The sequence below is a fragment of the Filicampus tigris genome, chromosome 12 (assembly GCF_054856515.1).
Source record: "Filicampus tigris isolate MCC_2025a chromosome 12, RoL_Ftig_1.0, whole genome shotgun sequence".
In the NCBI taxonomy this organism is placed as follows: Eukaryota; Metazoa; Chordata; class Actinopteri; order Syngnathiformes; family Syngnathidae; genus Filicampus; species Filicampus tigris.
The window spans coordinates 11,627,531-11,644,883 of NC_141228.1; the positions used below are offsets into that span (position 1 = coordinate 11,627,531).

Consider the following 17,353-nt stretch of genomic DNA (forward strand, 5'->3'; position numbering starts at 1 on the left):
CTGATGAGCTGATCGTTTCAATCAGGTGTGTTGGAGGAGAGAGACATCTAAAACATGATAGGGGCTCTCCGGGACCAGACTCGGGCACCCCTGCATTCAGGTTTGACGTGTTTCCAGTGTGTGTCTACCCCCTCTTAGTCAACATGAATGAAAGGGAAACCAGTTGGTAGGAATAACCTGTTTTTAAGTACATGCGCTCCTTCAGCTGTGTGCGTACGCAAATATTAACTGCAATTATACTATGGACGAGCATTGATCATGTTTTCTGAGTTTGCGCTACGGGTACATCTCAATAAATTAGAACATGTTAGAAAAGCTCATTTATTACAGTAGTTGAACATACTCATTGAATTCATGGAGAAATAATGTGTGGAAGGCGCATCTCTAGCTACTATTTAAATCATGTATTAAAACTCATTTTGATTGGTTCTTTCATAACATCCAAATTCCTGGATGACAAATAATGTGTATCTATGTATATATACAGTTATACAGTGTATCTATAATATCGTTGCTGTCATGTGAAAACACGTCAATTTTTTTTTTTCAATTTTCTTATTTTTACTTGAATGGTGTGTCCGCGTTACAGGCATCGCATCAACGTGATATTTCCTTCGGGCCTGTTGCCACTCTCTTGCTGTCAAGAAATGGGAGACTTGGACATCACTTCAAATAAGAGGCAAACCATGCTCCTTTCAAGCCGTTTATTTGTCACTCCCAGGTGAAGTTTACTGCACATAAACATTGTACCTATTATATAATAAGCACCGTAATGTTCAGCCAAACCATATAATTTTGTCTAACACGAGTCTACGTTGATGCTAACAATGCTAAAGCGCAGATTATGGTAACTCTTAGCCTTTACGCAACACATATGCGCACTAATACCGAAGCAGCAAAATATGCCACTCTATTGCGCTTAATAGGCGCTCACTTCTTTTTGCTGTTAATTACGCAACAAACCTTTCCAGAAGACCTCAGTGCCAACCCAGCACAATGTGATACTACACTGAAGCGTGTAACTTGCGCATGTACTAAAACCATTAAAACAATGGCTTTAAAACCCGAATTTAGCTTGGCTTCGCTGTCATATCTTTGTTAATATAAACACACATTGCACATTGTGTGAGGTACACTGGCACAATCATGAGATCCATGAACACCTGCTTCAAAGATATTGAAAACCTACACAATATTGCCATGCCAACAAACTAAAATAACAATACAACAATTTCATTAAGAAATGAACAATCCCAAACTTTTATACGCCTCATCTTTTCCTTCTCTTTAATTGACAGCATTCTCAGTAAATCAGACCTCTATAAAGGGAAAGAGTTACACCCATCATCATCATTAAGTTGAGCTGGTTCACCAACATACCGCACATACTCACGGACAGTCTGCATGTGGCAACACCACGAGCATACCCACTGTGGCCTTATGTCACCCCCAAACTGCTAGGTTAGATTTTAAAGCAAAAGTAAATATTTGGTCGGAGTAGTCAATTTAGATACACTTAGCAATAGCTCCAACTTAGCCTCAACGCTTCGACACCAAGCAAAAATCCACAATTTTCCTGCTGGCTTGGATGCACGTTGCACACACGACCAGAAACAATGACTGAAATGTTTCAGGTGACAAATTCCCAGGCAAAGTTTCTAGCGGTGCGGGCAACAGAACAGCTGTGAAATGCTACCTGTGGACACAAAACAACACAATCATTAGGGTGTCAAATCACAAAGCATCCAACGCTGTTTGCAATTCACCTGCGCTTCGGGTCACGGCGCTCACCTGCTCCGGTGACGACCGAGAAGCGGACAGCGAGTCGGTGGAGAGTCACCGGCGAGTGTTTTTCATTCGTGTGTCTCACCTTGGCAGCTCAGGTGCGAGTGCAGCTGTCTATCAAGCCGAGCACGCCGTGTTGAGACATGACGGATGACACACCCACTGGAGGTGCACACCCCCCTCTCCTCTCTCCCCTTGTCTTTCACTCCATCCAGACTTTATGTAAATGCCCTTGAAAAAAAAAGCTATATGTTCGTATGAGCCAAACATCTAAACACATTTAACTTGGTGCAAGGGTTTTTATGTATTTTTTTTTTTTTTTTTCAGCTATGGGGCCCAGAAAAGCCCAAGGCACCCCTCTTCCGGAAGAACCAGTAAGCAGTCAGGGAAATTACAAGGAAATTCTTTTCGACAGTTAAACCTTAAATGTCAATGAACCACTTCCACATGCAAAGTTTCAAGCATTTACCCTTTAACTCATTCACTGCCATTGACGAATTTACTTGTCTTTTCACAGTCCAGCCGTTCAATCCCAGGAACTTTGTTATATTTTAGTTAGGGTAAAACCGGGTCAGAAAATGTCTGGCAGTGAATGAGTTAAACACAACACAGGTTAGTTGTCTTCTAATCCCTCAGAGTGGGCCACACCCTTCCGCAGATACAAATGAGTTGATTTCGTTCACATATTCACCTCACTTTTTTTGCAGAACTAATAGAAGCAGGAAGTGTTTCCATTTGTGTGACACCAAAAGAGCAAAACTGATCTCCATGGGAGTCTTCAAAAGTGAGACGAGCGGTTTGGCCAGGGGGCACTTGCTCACTGTGCCTGATGTAGGAATGATATCTGACTGGTTGGAGCAGCAGCCAAGCCAAAATGTACAGGGAGTCAACCTTGGATGCATGACAAGGCAATTATGAGTGCTTTGTTTAAGCTTGCACAAAGGACATAGCACAGCCTCATTTATTTTTAGGGATAGGCCATCGATCCTATGTTACAGTTTCAAAGGCAGGATAAAAGATTCAAAATGATAATGAGACCGTGCTCTTTTACATTATTTGGCTTTTTAGGACTATACAGCTTGAGAGTCAAGCTTTGCACCAAAGCAAGACAAACGGTAACATTTAGTAGATATTTAAATTGTTTTCTACAGTGGAAACTGATCGAACGCAACAAAGTTCCAAAAATTACATTTCTTCCCATTGAAAATTGTGCAAATGGAACATTACCACCAAATTGGTGCCGTTTGCGTCCCCAGAAAATAAAATGTATAACTGTAAACTACATTTTTATAAAGCAATGTCCTGCACATTGATCTGATTTCATATTTTTAAAATACACTAAATTAGATTAATGTACATTACCTTGAACACTGGAAAAGGAGCATTTGATGCCTGTCCCTGCATTCCCAAAATTACATTACATAGAATGAAATATCATTCTATAGAATGAAATATCATTCCATGTATCCTTGATAAATGTTAAACTTTTTGCACATTTGTTACTCCTCATCCCGACAATCTTAAGTTCATCAAAAATAAAAAGATAAATAAATAAGTTGAAATTTACTCCAGTCCCTAGGTTTTCACATCAGTCCTGTTTACCTCATACATAACCCTCTTTGAAAATGTGGAATAGTCCACAAGTCACATGCTCCACAGGAAGTTGCATCATTCAGATCCTTTGCAGGCCATGGGAAGGCCAAAAATTTATTTCAGTCAGCATTTTTTCTGTAAGTGTGATATTTCAACTATTAATTATTATTGGGTGTTATTTATTTATTTATTCATTTACGAATCACTGGGATTTACTTAGTGTCACCATAGTAATACCATAATGCCAATGTCATGAGGCTACACTTTTCACTAATTCCTTAGTCAAATGAGGAGATTCAGTACGTAAAACAATGACATGATAAAATGGAAGTTTGCCAAGATGTGCCAATATCTTTTTGAATAGTTCAACATTCAACATATTATTATATATTCAACAACATGTTATATCAGATTGTGAGTTGAAAAAAGGACAGAAATTTAAGATCATTCTGACTGAGAGCGGAACAACAAGCAAATGGCACAGATTCGATGGAACGGCTCAAAAACATAATCTGTTGCCATCGTAGAACCCTTACTTCACTGAAGTATAAAAATAAGACACTGTTAAAGGGGAAGTCAACCCCCCAAAATTCTTTGCAATAATATGTTCTAAGCGCCTTCACTAGTTTAAACGTGGCATTCCGATTAATATTGTATTTGTGGAATATGTGTCAAGCAGCAAAATCCACCCGTTTTCAGCCAACTCAGGGGGCGGCCATTTTGTCACTTCTGTTGACTGAAACTGACATCACAGTTGCTCAGGGTTCAGGTAACTACCATTCACGGCTCAGCTTCAGAAAACGGCTGAGCTGTGATTGGTCGTTACCTGAGCCCCGAGCATTAGTGATGTCATTTTCAGTCGACAGCAACAAAATGACAGTGACAAAATGGCCGCCTTCTGAAATGGACAAAAACGGGTGCATTTTACTGCTTAACACATTCCACAAACGCAGTATTAATTCGAATTCGAATGCCATTTTTCGACTAGTGGGCCTGCATTGAACATATTCTTATAGTAAAAATTTGGGGGTTGACTTTCCCTTTAATATGAAAATGGAAAAACAAATATTACTCTTTAAATGTGATGTTCCAGAAGTATTTTTTTGTGACTGTGTCTCACACATCTAATTTAAGTTACATTCTTAACTGTCATACAAGTGCAAAAAGAAGTTAACCATTGTTAATATAAAAAAAGTAAATATCCACAATAACTCTCTTAACCGCGCGAAGCACCTAATTATTTTATCATTCTCAATTGCCACACCAGTGGACAAACAGGTTAACAGATCTTCATATTATAATCCTACTATCATAAAAACCCTCACTTAATTGTATAGGTTATGCTGAACGATTTTTAAAATCCTTAACTGTAATACAAGTGCATAAAGAAGCCACTTTATACATTAAATGTAAAAAAATCAACACTTTTCATGTTACTGATGGGCCTTATTATTGTTATTATCTGTCTTATTATTGATGGGCCTTGTTATTTCTTTTGTCAAGTGTGTATCTAATTTTCTTTCTATTCTTACCTGTCATGCAAGTGTAAAATTAAGTTAACTACTGTAAATATTAAAATGTAAATAAAACCTACATTAAAGACTCTCAACATGGTTCTAACTCTGAAGTTTTGTGTGCCCATATTTGGCCTAAAATTGTACAAGTTGGACTTAGATATGGCCTAAGTATTTTACATCATAAAGTGACAGTAAGAGCAGATAAAACAGGGAATAGTAGAATAGGGAATGTCATTAGTTATGGCCTCCGATGATGAAATGGTGTGCCATCATTTCAATTATGAACATATTTTTCGAGCATCATGATTGGCAGACAAACAGACAAACAGGAATCCCAAGTTTTAAAACATGTCTTGGCAATGTGGGCTGTTTTCCAACAAACTAGACGCCATAAACGTTTCCCAGAGAAGACAGTACGTTTAAAATAATGAAAAGTTGTAATATACAACTGTAATATACCAGTGTAAAATGATCACTTTGTGCCTTTTCAACAAATCTTTATTGCGATGCAAAGAAACTGAAGTGTTTATGTAATCGTGTAAACGACTTCAGTGGACATAAAAACTAAGCTCACATATCCCTGGGAACCTGACATTTGAACAGGGGTGTGTAGACTTTTTCAATGAACTCTACATGATTGTGACACAAGCACAGCAAGCAGCAATCTCCCCAAAGTCCATTCTTGATTTTGAAGTTTTCTTTAAATTTTCCACTGGTCTCCATTTCTTTTTCCTGGCTCTATAGCCACCATCAGCTTCTTTAATTATACAAATACAATGAAATCAGATCTGTTACAAGAAAATAAAAAAATATTACCAATGGACTCTAAAAATGCTCAGTTTTGATTGATGTTATCAGAGAGGAAGGAACTTAGGCCCGGGAGAGACCTGGACTGACACTAACAATTAGGACCGTTGTGTCTTTGGCTGTTTCTTAGAAAACCACACTAGATGGCGTCTTCCTGACATGCTCTCTTGCTCAACCTGTTTGCACGGGAGCTTGTCTCACTTTGGAGGTGGAGCGGGCTTAAAAAAATTTGAACAACTGTTTAATCAAGCTTATTTGGTTTGGACTGTCTCAGGCTTGATATTGTCCTTTAGTTTGGTCCCATTGGCCACAGAAACTCTATGTGCTCACACTCATATCATCAATGTCCAGTGCCCCCACAAATGAAAGAAAAATATTTGTATTGTTTTTCATTTCTTTAACAACTTATTTTAAAATCAGAAAATCACCAAAATGAATATAAGGTTCATGCTGTTGATTTTCCAATGCCCCCAAATGCATATATATATATATATATACACACACATACATACACATACATACACACGCACACACCCCTACACACACACATACACACGCAGAGTTAAGCCTTTGTGGATGTTTGCCCTCTGAGTAACCTTCTAGCTAAAGATCAGATCTGATTTTATCATTATCCTGCGAACCTTTGATGTTTCTTCATTTTATGTAAACGAGTAACACTTATCTTAGCGCCTTGATGCGCAAAGCGTTAAGTTCGTTTTGTTCTTTTTAGATGAGAACAAGCATTTTAGTAACATATTTGTTGTAGATTTTGAATCAGGATTAAAGTTCATGTGCTCTATAAAAAATGGAATTTGTTTGAATTGGACAACTAAATAAAAAAAACTGTTGGATTTACACACTTAGCGATAAGGAGATTTTGTTTCTTTTGTTGTTGTAGTCCTGCCTACAGCCTGCAGCCATACTGTTGATGATAGGCACATTTTTACAGTACTATCATACAACAAGACTGAAACTTTGATGTAAATTCATGGTATATTTCGTCTTGCCAGGAATCCATTTTTTTTGCGAAATGTGATGAAAATTAATTATTTGTATGACACAGAAGCAACATCTTTTAGTTTGAAGCTTATTGCAGGAAAGGGTGGAAGCTGATGCAATCTTAACAAATTTAGCCTGTTTACAAACTGGCATCCCCTTCACCAAATATGGTCAAATGGTTTGCTTTAATTATCTGTGAAATGAATACAAAGTTCATTCCTGTAAACACGTTTGCTGCAGTACATTTCAGAGGAAAAGAAGGATAATTGAGCATTTTCACCCTCATTTATTAAGATGAGTTATTAGACCTCCAACTCTATTATTTGTTGTTGTGATTATCACCCGACCCACCTAACTATACCTACAAAAGATATGATATGATATTGTATGATATCTATCTATCTATCTATCCATCATCCATCCATCCATCTATCATCCATCATCTATCATCTATCCATTCATCCATCCATCCATGCATTAGAAAATGCATTTATCCCAACAAAATTATTATAGTAGATTATAAGTACTGTGCTTCAGAATTAATATATGTGTAACTGTAGGAAATAACATAAAGTGAAATAATTTGTTCCAGGCTTAAACAGTCGCCCTAATAATTTTATTAACTAAACAGCAAACTTTTTCAGTAACTGTAACAATTATTACCTCTCTTACCACTGAATATTCAACCTAAAAAAAAGCAAAGGTTTCAAGAGAAATAACATTTGGTACCTTCAGGTGAGATTTACTCAATTTAAAGGGGAAGTAATCCAAAAATGTTCTTGACAATATTATGTTCTATGCGCCTTCCCTAGTCTAAATATGGCATTCCGATTAATATTGCATTTGTGGAATTTGAGTTCGGCAGCAAAATCCACATGTTTTTAGCCATCTCAGGGGGCGGCCATTTTGTCACTTTCTGTCAACTGAAAATGACATCACAGTTGCTCAGGGCTCAAGTAACAACCAATCATGGCTCATCTTCAGAAAAAAGGTGAGTCGTACATATACACACATACTTATATTGCGGTCGCTTTTTCCATCGGAAATGTATGTAAGCACTTCCTTTGTTTTGAAATCTGATCGATCAAAGAAACAGTCCAATTGCTACTTTAGTGTAAATTACATCAGCACTACCAATTGTGAAGGCCCGGGGTAGATTATTACATTGTCATGGTAGCACACAGAAGCTGAAATCTGATTGGACAAAAAAATAAAAGAAAAGAAATGTACTGAAAGCAACACGGCCAAAAGAAACTTTCCAAAATGAAGACAGCAGACGGAAATACATGTATACAGTTTCATCGAACTAACATTAGAATATAGGTTTTAAACGTAAGTCAGTGCTTCCAAAAGTGGTCACGCCTTGTTGGCCCGACACTGACAAATACTCAATATAAAAATATCATGTTGGGTAAAATGTATGTCAAAGTTCACTGCATTCAAATGTGTTGTTTTCATCACTCATCAGATAAAGAAAAGGACTTCCCATCATCAGATGGTACCGGAGGAGACCTCTCGTGCGTCACGGACGGCATATATAGAGGCTGCAGCACACAGCACGACAACACTCTGAACAAGCATCCGCAACACCTCACACAAAGCCTCCCAATCAACGCTGTTTTTTTTTTTTTTTTGTGTGCATCCTGCTTACTCTTTCTTCTCTCTCTGGATGTCATGGCCAGCTCAGCACTGCAGCTGCTCGGTTTCTTCCTGTCACTGATTGGAGTGGCCTCCACAGTGACCGCCACCATCATGGTGGAGTGGAAGATGCACGGCCATTCGCATCGCATCTACGAGGGCCTGTGGATGACCTGCAGCGTAGGACACAGGACCACCTGCGAATTTCATGACTCTCTCCTCAAACTGTCGAGTAAGTAAGACTGATATTTGACACATGATGTTGACAAAGTAGCGTTTTAGCAGTAGCCCACAAAGTAACCCACTCTAGAACTGATTTGGCGTAACAAATGGCCCACATGAATGTGGGCAGTCGATTCATTCATTTATTTCTGCCCACTCCCAGATCAGGTCCAGATAACCAGGGGAATTTTGCTGTTGAGTCTGTTCCTCTCAGCCGTGGCGTTGATGGTCTCCACTATCGGAATGAAGTGCACCCGCTTTATGGAAGGCAGGACCAATGCCAAAGGCGCAGTGGCTAGGATTGGCGGGATTATGTTAATGGCTGCAGGTATGATTTACTGTCCTTAACCAGTTTTCTTGAAAAATATGCTGCAAAAGTCAAGCTTTGTCAGACTTCACCTCACGCGACACAATGATTTGAGTCAACTTTATTTCAAGTCAAGTTTATTTATCGCTGGAGTTGATCGGAATCCCCTTTTCTCCAAAACCACTACTTTTCAGGAAACAAAAAAAAAAGGCATTTTTGTTGAGCCATTAACACTGCATCGTCAAAGAGGACAAGCCATTTTCCGCCTTATATTGTTCAAAATTAAAAACAATAACAACAAAAAACATGGAGGCTGACCAGTATCGATTTCTGATAAAAAAAAATCATGACATTGACCAAATTTGGATGTACGAGGGCTCGGCCCAACACCACCGTTATACAACCCCTAATCACAAAAGAGTCTCAAAGGGCTTCACATGCTCACAGTTCAAAACAATCAACAAAATCCCCCGGTTTAGACCAGTGCTCCTCAAACTTTTTTCCCGGTGGTAGTAGAGAATTTTCTCTGACTGGCATTCATCAGTGACAGGGGTGGGGCTGACGTAAGAGTAGAAAGAGGTCTTGAGTCAAAATTTAAAGATAGCCAAGAGGGTATGGTATTCTACAGTACTGGAGGCACATTTTTAAACTGTGAAAAAACCCACATAAATGAGGAAAAAGTGCCATGTCTTCTTACTGTTGCCATAATGTGTGATGCATTCAAGATGACCAACCAGTGTTCTGCCGCTTCCAGACTGACAAAATTTACAAAGAAGAAAGTGTAGTAGAAAATAACAAATAGTACAAGCTAGGCTAACCGTTAGCTATTATGGTCACTATAATGTGGTGAATGACTTGTGAGGCACATTAGCTTGACCATTGGGCAAAATTTTTAGCTTTCTCCTTCCTTTGAACTCAAACGCCTTGGCCTTATCCCCGGATGTCGCTCAGTGATTATCCCAAGCAATTATCTAGTGGTGTGGGCGTGTTAAGAAGAGTGATTCTTCCTTCCTGCTCAGAAAACGGTCAGGGCTGACAATACTAAATGTAACCTGTTCAAGAGTTATGATCGCAAATCCTCTCCTGTGGTCAATGTTGAGTTTGTGAGACACAAATAGAGCAGCAACTGCTACGTTTTCACAACCAACAATGTTGAGTAAAGGCGTACAATTCCTTGAAGCATACATACAATGAAGCAACCATGAACCTTTCCAACAGTACCTTCAAACCACCACTAGGTGCTTTAAATATTTAAGTTATAGTATTTTAGATTGATAACTTCTCTAGGGCAGTTAGAAACATTACAAAAATCATAAACTGTTTCCTGGTGTCTTAATAAAGTGTCTCTGCCATTTTTTGGTCAAAACACACAAAGACATGACAAAATAAAAGCTGCCGTTCACCTCGTTACCATGACAACGGCAGGCGAAGTCATTGCAGCTAGGTGTTGTTTTCATGTAGCCCCGAGTCTGATGACAAAACTAAAATTGACGAAGTAAAATCATTTGCATGTTCAGTACTTTGTTATACTTGTCGCTCAATTTATGCATCCATACATGTGGTGCATGCAGCGGACACATCATCAAACACAAATACAATCTTAGCCAAACATTTGAGGGTCGGTTATCAGGCTACGCTGATAAAGCTGCAGCTCTGCTTACCTTTTTTTTCCCTTTGATGTATTGCTTCCCTGTAGTTGCTTGAATATGTCAGATCTTTGCCCATCCTAGCTTTCAAATCGTGGGCTGAGAAACTGTTCTATGTAAATTAGCCAGGTTATGTGACATTTTGGCACAGCTCACTTAAAAACACATTTTCATAAAAAAAAAAAAATACATATTTCCTTTTTTAATTCCAGCTGAAGTGAGAGAAGGCATAAAGTCAGTTTTATATAATACTGTATGAACACGTAAAATTCTCACCTTATCTCAATGAAAATTGAGCTCAATGGGGAAAATTTGTTTTGAAATTAGAACAGTCAAGTGACAGAACTCAACCAGCGCTGCGGAATTGATTGCGTCCAACATTATGTAGATAATTAGTATTTAACGTAAACTGCCACTGATCAAACGTAATTAAACAATGCATTTTTAGGGCAAGGTTTCCTGTTTAAAAACTCATCCGACCAGTCTTCCAATTTTCTCCTCTTGTTTGTCGCTGGATGTTGAATTTTGACTCAAAGGGAGACATGGGTGACGTGTCTGAACCTATTCTTTATGCAGGTTTAATGACATTCATCGTAACGTCCTTGTATGTCAAGAAGGTCGTTGCCGACTTCCATCATTCTCATCATCTTCACACGTAAATCAATCCCCCTCACACACACACACACATACACACACACCCACCCACACACACACACACACACATACACCCCCCAGCATACATTCCCAGCAGTTCTCCGCTATGGAATCTGTCTTGAAATGGATCTTTAATCAACTGTTCTTTTGTGCAGCTTTGAGTTTGGTAAAGCAGTGTTTGTGAGCTGGGCCGGCGGCTTCCTCACCACGTTCGGCGGAGCATTCCTGACCTGTCAGAGGTGCTCGAGGTCGTCGTCGTCCAGGTCTATAAGCTCCAACGGCCTCCTGCAGAGCAACAAGCCCAACAGCAACTATGTTTAATCACCAGGGAGGATCCGCGATAATGGTCGTTGCCATGACTACTGATAAACTGCCGTTAGTCATCAGTAGGCCTACATTGTCCTAAAATGACTCATATCTACTTTGCACTGGGTTTTTTACATTTACAGTGGAACCTCCAAAGTTGAACGAGCTATATATTCATTTCAAAGTAAATGTGTTAATGCATGCCTCAAAAGTCAAATTGCCATCATGTGGGATTTCAAAGATTCACTTAGTGGGCTGTGCTTTTTCTATCTTTTTGTAGAAGGGTTTTGTAAGGACAAAAGGGGCGCCAGTGATAATGAGAAGTGAAGGGTTATGACAATCATAGAACCGCCTCAGCTATCGCCAATGGTGGCTAATTTTACTTTTAGTTTTATTGTTAACTTCTCACCACAATTTAAATTGGTACATAAACATCACCTACACATTTAATAAAGAATTTATGAGTTTATTGACTTTAATTATTTCCTATGGGAATTATTGTTTTGAAATCAAAACACAGAAGTCAACCGGGGTCACAGAACAGATAACGTTCAACTTTGAAGGTTCTGCTGAGTACTATGAATACGTAAATGTACTACTCACTCGTAGATTTTTGTGTGTGTATGTTTTGTTTTTATTATTATATACTACTATAGACAATTTCGTGTACAGTATTTTATAAGAAAAATAAAATAGTGTGTTTATCTTTAGTTTGATTTTTACTTACTATGGAGTGTACTGTAATTTATTGGGCAGGGAGTGGTGGTTTCCGGTTAAGATGTCCCTGCATTTCTGGGGAATTGAAGAACTGAGCAATTAGCAGAGACGTTAGACATCCAGTACATGTGACAAAACACAATCAGATCGGAAAGAGAGATTAGACAATGCTGGGGGGAAAGAAGTTTACTCCTCAGCGGAAGTGCAACAATCTAATCTCTAATGCAAATGGCAGATTTTTCTGTTAAGTGACATTCCTTCCTTGTATGAAGTCAATTAGAAATGCTGTGTTAAACCACCAGCTGCTCCCATTTTGTAGATTTTTATTTTAGTTATTTTTTCTTTAACATGGGTGCAAATAATTTGTTTCTGACGATATGAAATAACAGAATGGTAGATTAATAGATCAGGAGTAATGTAAAAATAGATACATTGATTTCTAACAATTTCATACTCAACAATGCAATCATCCCTTTACAGTAGAAGCATTTCATTGCTTGAAAGTTTCTAACCAAGATGACTTGCCACTCCTCAAATACTGTATTGCAAACGCCGCCAAGTGGCTGTGAGCAGCATCGTATGGTCAACGGAAAACATCGCAATCTTGGCGACTTTTTTTTAAGTACTACGACCTTTCAGTAATCGTTGGCAGGAAAAAAAAAAAAAACCTCATTATGTAAGTTGGCAAATGGTGAAGCTGTATGCCAAATAATTAGATTTACACTAGATTACAAACACTGCATAAATTCAAGTTAGTATTATTATAATTATTAGGTAGGTTGGTAGGTAAGTAGAGTGCTTGCTTAGCATATGTACACCAACAGACTCCTTAGAATAGCTTGAGTTTCTTCTCAGAATCAATATATTCTACAACATACCGTACTACAAAATACTCTCACATACACTGCAGTAGAGTTTTCGAGTGACATCAATGTACACTTTGCAATCAAATTAAATTATTGGGAAAGACAACAACAACGACAACAAAACCTTGGAGGAGACCAACAGCTGTACCAGGGAGACAACAACACAAATCAATCATAAAATGATCAATTAGTCAATTGAATAAATGTAATTAATATTATTAAATAAGAAGAAACGAGACACAATGTGATGATAGTGATGAAAAAAACATAAAGAACATTTTCAGAACACGGTGACATTTGCGTGAATGCTGAGTCAAGGAAAGACACCTGCAGTAAGTATAAGATACCACTAGAGGGAGACTGTGTACTTCAAATGGAAGAAAGAAAAGGCGGCGAATAAGTCTCGAAGAAAACAGGTAAGATAGTTTCACATAATAGTTTATTAAAGGTTTAAAATTATGTTGATAATCATGCTACTTGAACAATACTGTCACACGTGTGGTTAAAGTGACAGGTTTACGTGTATTACTTCGTATAAATACCGTAAAAATTTTTTTAGATCCCCTCGACACTCTCCAAGACCCCCAGTGGAGAGAAAGTGGGCTGTGATTGTTGTCCATTCATTTGAAGGAGGAGGAGGAGGAGTCACCGGAACCAAACGGGGGGCCAGTCCGTCCAGTACAAAAAGTGTGTCCCTGAAGGAACTTTTACGCTCATCGTCCTCCGCCCCCAGCATGCTGCGTGACACCTCCGCAGTTTTTAAATGGACAACAAATCGAGGTTGACAGCGTTGCGTTGACTGACAGTCACTATCCCACTATCAGCAGAATGGATGCCAACTTCTTAGTCGTCTTCTCGGCTGTCGTGCTCGCCTCCGTCCTGCCGTCTTCGTCCAGCTTGGAGCCTTACGACCTGTTGTACGAGGACGCGGTGCGGGCGTTCTACAGCGGCGACTACGGCGGCGTGGTGCGCACCATGGAGAAGGCGCTCAGCAGCTACGCCGACGTGCGGCGCTCCAGAGTCCGCTGCCGGCTGAGGTGTCAGGACCAGCATCCGTTCGCGGACTCCGTCTCCGACCTGGACTTCTTCGGTGTGGTGCTGCGCAGAGCGGCGTGCATGAACGACTGCATTGAGAAAGACATCGGCGCGCAGTCAATGCATAAAATCAGCGAGGATGTCGTGCACGACTTCAACAGGCGGATGCCTTACAACTATCTCCAGCTGGCGTATCTCAAGGTAGGCACTGATATTGGTGGGGGTTGTAAAGCAGTCTTGAATGGACACCATTGTTGTCCACTCAGCGGGGTTACTTTGTGTCCCTGCTGTTTGCTCTTCAACATCATCATCAGTTGCTGCCAGGCGACGTAATGCAAAGATACAGGCTGGTGATTGGATGTGAGTTTATAGCAGTGGCAGCTTTCTCTGCTCGCCTAAAAAACACAATCGGAATGACCTATACATTCACAACCGAAATTTTAACAAAGATTACTTGAAGTGTGATGGCGTTAAGTGGTGGAATAAATCAAGTAAGTTCCCACTGAACGCCCAGGTACCAAATGCACTGGCCGCCACTTTACAGCAAACTTTCACTCATGCAAGGTGCACTGGGTGCAACATTACAGTAGGTATATATGCACAATATAAGGAGGTTCAGTACAAGGGTTCTGGGTTCAAATTTTGACTTCTGCCTTTATGTGTGGATTCTGCATGTTCTCCCATACTGATATATGTTTCAGGGACTCAAGGTGTCTCCCCAAACTTGATATTAGGTTAATTGAAGCCTATATTAGCCTTAGGTGTGAGGTGACAACTGTTCTCAACGACCAATCACGGTTCAGATTCAGAAAAAGAGGTCAGCCACGATTGGTCGTTGTGAGCAGTTGTGATGTCATTTTCAGTCGACAGAAGACAAAACGGGGGATGGCTAAAACCAAGGCCCACTAGTTGAAACAAAGCATTCTGATTAATTTTGTTTGTGAAATATGAGTTAAGCAACACGATCTACCCGTTTTTAGCCATCTCTGGGGAAGGCCATTTTGTCACTTCTGTCAACTGAAAAGGACATCACAGACCCTCAGGGCTCAGATAACGACCAATCATAGCTCTGCTTCAAAAAACAGGTAAGCCATGATTGTTATCTGAGCCCTGGGGGTCTGTGATGTCATTTTCAGTCGATAGAAGTGACAAAATGGCCGCCCCGTGAAATGGCTAAAATGGGTGGATTTTGCTGCTTAACTCATATTTCATGTTAATCAGAATGCCTTGTTTCAACTAGTGGGACTGCATAGAACATATTGTTGAGAAAAAAAAATGTTTGGGTTGACTTCTGCTTTAAGATTGAGAAACCTACAGCTTGTGTGTTATATACAGCCTGAAAAAACATTAGATCTGGCCCAACTTGTAAATCTAAAACACCATATAAAATTGCAAAGGAACTGATATAAAAAGCCCCAAAGACTTCATGTACTCATGTTTGTAAATACCATCATTTTTTTTTTTTTGCATTCATTTATGAGCGCTCTCGGGGATTTTATAACTTAAATGGGCCCCAACAGGGAAAAGGCTCCCCACCCCTGTGCAGATTGTACCCTAATGAAGTGACCGATGAGTATACGCAGAGGAGGCTTGCGTCATCATTTTCTACATTAAATCCAGACACATCTCAAAGGTATCATTGTTGAATATCTTGTATCGATTGATGGATAGCACAGACCAGAATACTCTGTAACACTCTTGCAGATGCTATACTATCATTGTGTACTGACGAGTAGCCTTTTAATGGAGCTGTTGAACATAAATTGTAGAGCACAGAAAATACACCATAAATGGGATTGAAACAGGATTGTTTTGCAAACATTTTCAGCAAAAGACCTGAAAACATGCTCCTGCCCAGAAATACCATAATAGATCACTACATAAAATTCCTTGATTTATGACAACAAACATGAATAAAAAATCCCTCTGCCAATGTGCCAGCTTGGAATACTATATTAGAAAGTATTTCACTGTCAACTGCATAATTCTATAGGTACGATATGCTACAAAAACTTCACTTCTCTATCACTCTGTTTGTTGTTTCAACATTTTTTTGCCTTGTCTGCTGCTTTCTCTCCCTCTATGTATTTCAAGTAGATACATGGGAGTGCCAAAAGTGTGTATGTGCAGGTGTCTTTATATCCAATGATTCACCGCTAGTTATGTTTTGACTTCACATTAGACATTGAGGTTATTTGTTCTGCATTCTTCACATTTCCTGAGCTCTACTTTCCCATGAGATGCATCTATTTAGTTGGGATATTGTTGATCACTCCGCGTGGGAACAATCCAACGCACGCATAAAACAAGAGGAGCAAGCCACTAAGTGTAATTCGAAATGCAGACTCTACGAGGCTGGAAACTCTGTCTAAATCGTCAAGGGCAGATGACTTTTACATCATTGTGTAGTAGTAATACTGAGGCAGCTGTACAAGCAATATGAACTAAAGAAACGTTACAGACATTAGTGTGGTTTCCCCATAAAGTAATCCCTGAAATATGCAACTGTCATATCATCAGCTAGCTAAAAAATGTTAATGATTGTTTCATTTGCCATTTAATTGTCTAGAAGTGATCGTTGATGTATTGTGGTGTACAGCAATTGATAGAAAAATAGAGTGCATCCCATGGAAGGAGACATTTTAGCGCTATCGGTGCAGAGTATTGTAATAATGCTCCGATACTTTGACACCGATAGCACTTTACGCTTTTGACACAAATTTGTGTCCCCAAGGCACAAACACAATTGGTTGGTTTCGGGAGGCTGTTCGTAAAATGAATTGTTCATAAGTTGAGACACATTACACTTCAATCCAAAATTGCCACTTGATGTCATTAAAAAAAAAAAAAAGACTGTAGTCTGGTGCCGAAGAAAAGGCGATGCAGGAGGTGTGCCCCATACTTAGTCAACAAAAATCAATGAATCGATTTAATTGATTGCCGATTTTCACCCATATACTCTCAAGAAAATGTAGTCAAATGCCAATATTTTGTCATTATCACCACATGACAGCGTCGTCCGTAGTCTGCTTTTTGTTTCTTGTATCTAGCAATGAAGTGCTAACCACAGACCCTCAGACACTCCACTTTCCATATTGTCATCGACTTGGAGCTCAGATGGGATGCTGGCAGCAGCCCCTTAAGGGGAGTTGAGGGCCAGTCGTCTTGACAGAGCAGCTGCGCATGCCCGGTGATGACACACAGCTTCCATACTCACATTTGGTGGGAAGTTGTTCGACCGTAGGCTGTCTGGTTTGGACA

General features: G+C 39.5%; 3 protein-coding genes and 1 long non-coding RNA gene across 6 annotated transcripts in view; 3 read left to right on the forward strand and 1 right to left on the reverse strand.

The window, feature by feature from the left end:
- ccdc50a (coiled-coil domain containing 50a) overlaps nt 1–8,192 on the forward strand; it is a 29,809-nt gene extending 21,617 nt beyond the window's left edge. The window contains exons 12-15 of one of the 2 annotated variants that reach the window (XR_015088934.1): nt 590–721; nt 1,879–1,953; nt 2,113–2,159; nt 8,170–8,192. Coding sequence is in view for 1 of the 2 variants with exons in the window: in XM_086046915.1 (XP_085903041.1) it covers nt 590–606 (17 nt within the window). In the remaining variant the exon portion in view is untranslated. Of the gene's footprint in view, nt 1–589; nt 1,261–1,878; nt 1,954–2,112; nt 2,160–8,169 lie in introns of those variants that run through there. The other variant, XM_086046915.1, reaches the window with a different exon arrangement.
- On the forward strand, nt 615–12,184 carry LOC147138359 (claudin-1-like). Its single transcript, XM_086046921.1, has 5 exons — nt 615–721; nt 8,170–8,571; nt 8,725–8,889; nt 11,091–11,169; nt 11,324–12,184. The coding sequence occupies exons 2-5, from the start codon at nt 8,376–8,378 to the stop codon at nt 11,487–11,489; spliced, it is 606 nt and encodes a 201-aa protein (XP_085903047.1). The 5' UTR covers nt 615–721; nt 8,170–8,375; the 3' UTR covers nt 11,490–12,184.
- On the reverse strand, nt 690–1,890 carry LOC147138360 (uncharacterized). Its single transcript, XR_015088935.1, has 2 exons — nt 1,792–1,890; nt 690–1,696 (listed from the first exon to the last, which is right to left on the reverse strand). It is a non-coding gene; the product is annotated as an uncharacterized LOC147138360 (long non-coding RNA).
- Nucleotides 12,185–13,724: 1,540 nt separating the features above from the next.
- p3h2 (prolyl 3-hydroxylase 2) overlaps nt 13,725–17,353 on the forward strand; it is a 52,842-nt gene continuing 49,213 nt past the window's right edge. For both annotated transcript variants that reach the window (XM_086048041.1, XM_086048042.1), the window contains exon 1: nt 13,725–14,293. In XM_086048041.1, the coding sequence (XP_085904167.1) occupies nt 13,886–14,293 (408 nt within the window). In that variant the 5' untranslated portion in view covers nt 13,725–13,885. The remainder of the gene's footprint in view (nt 14,294–17,353) is intronic.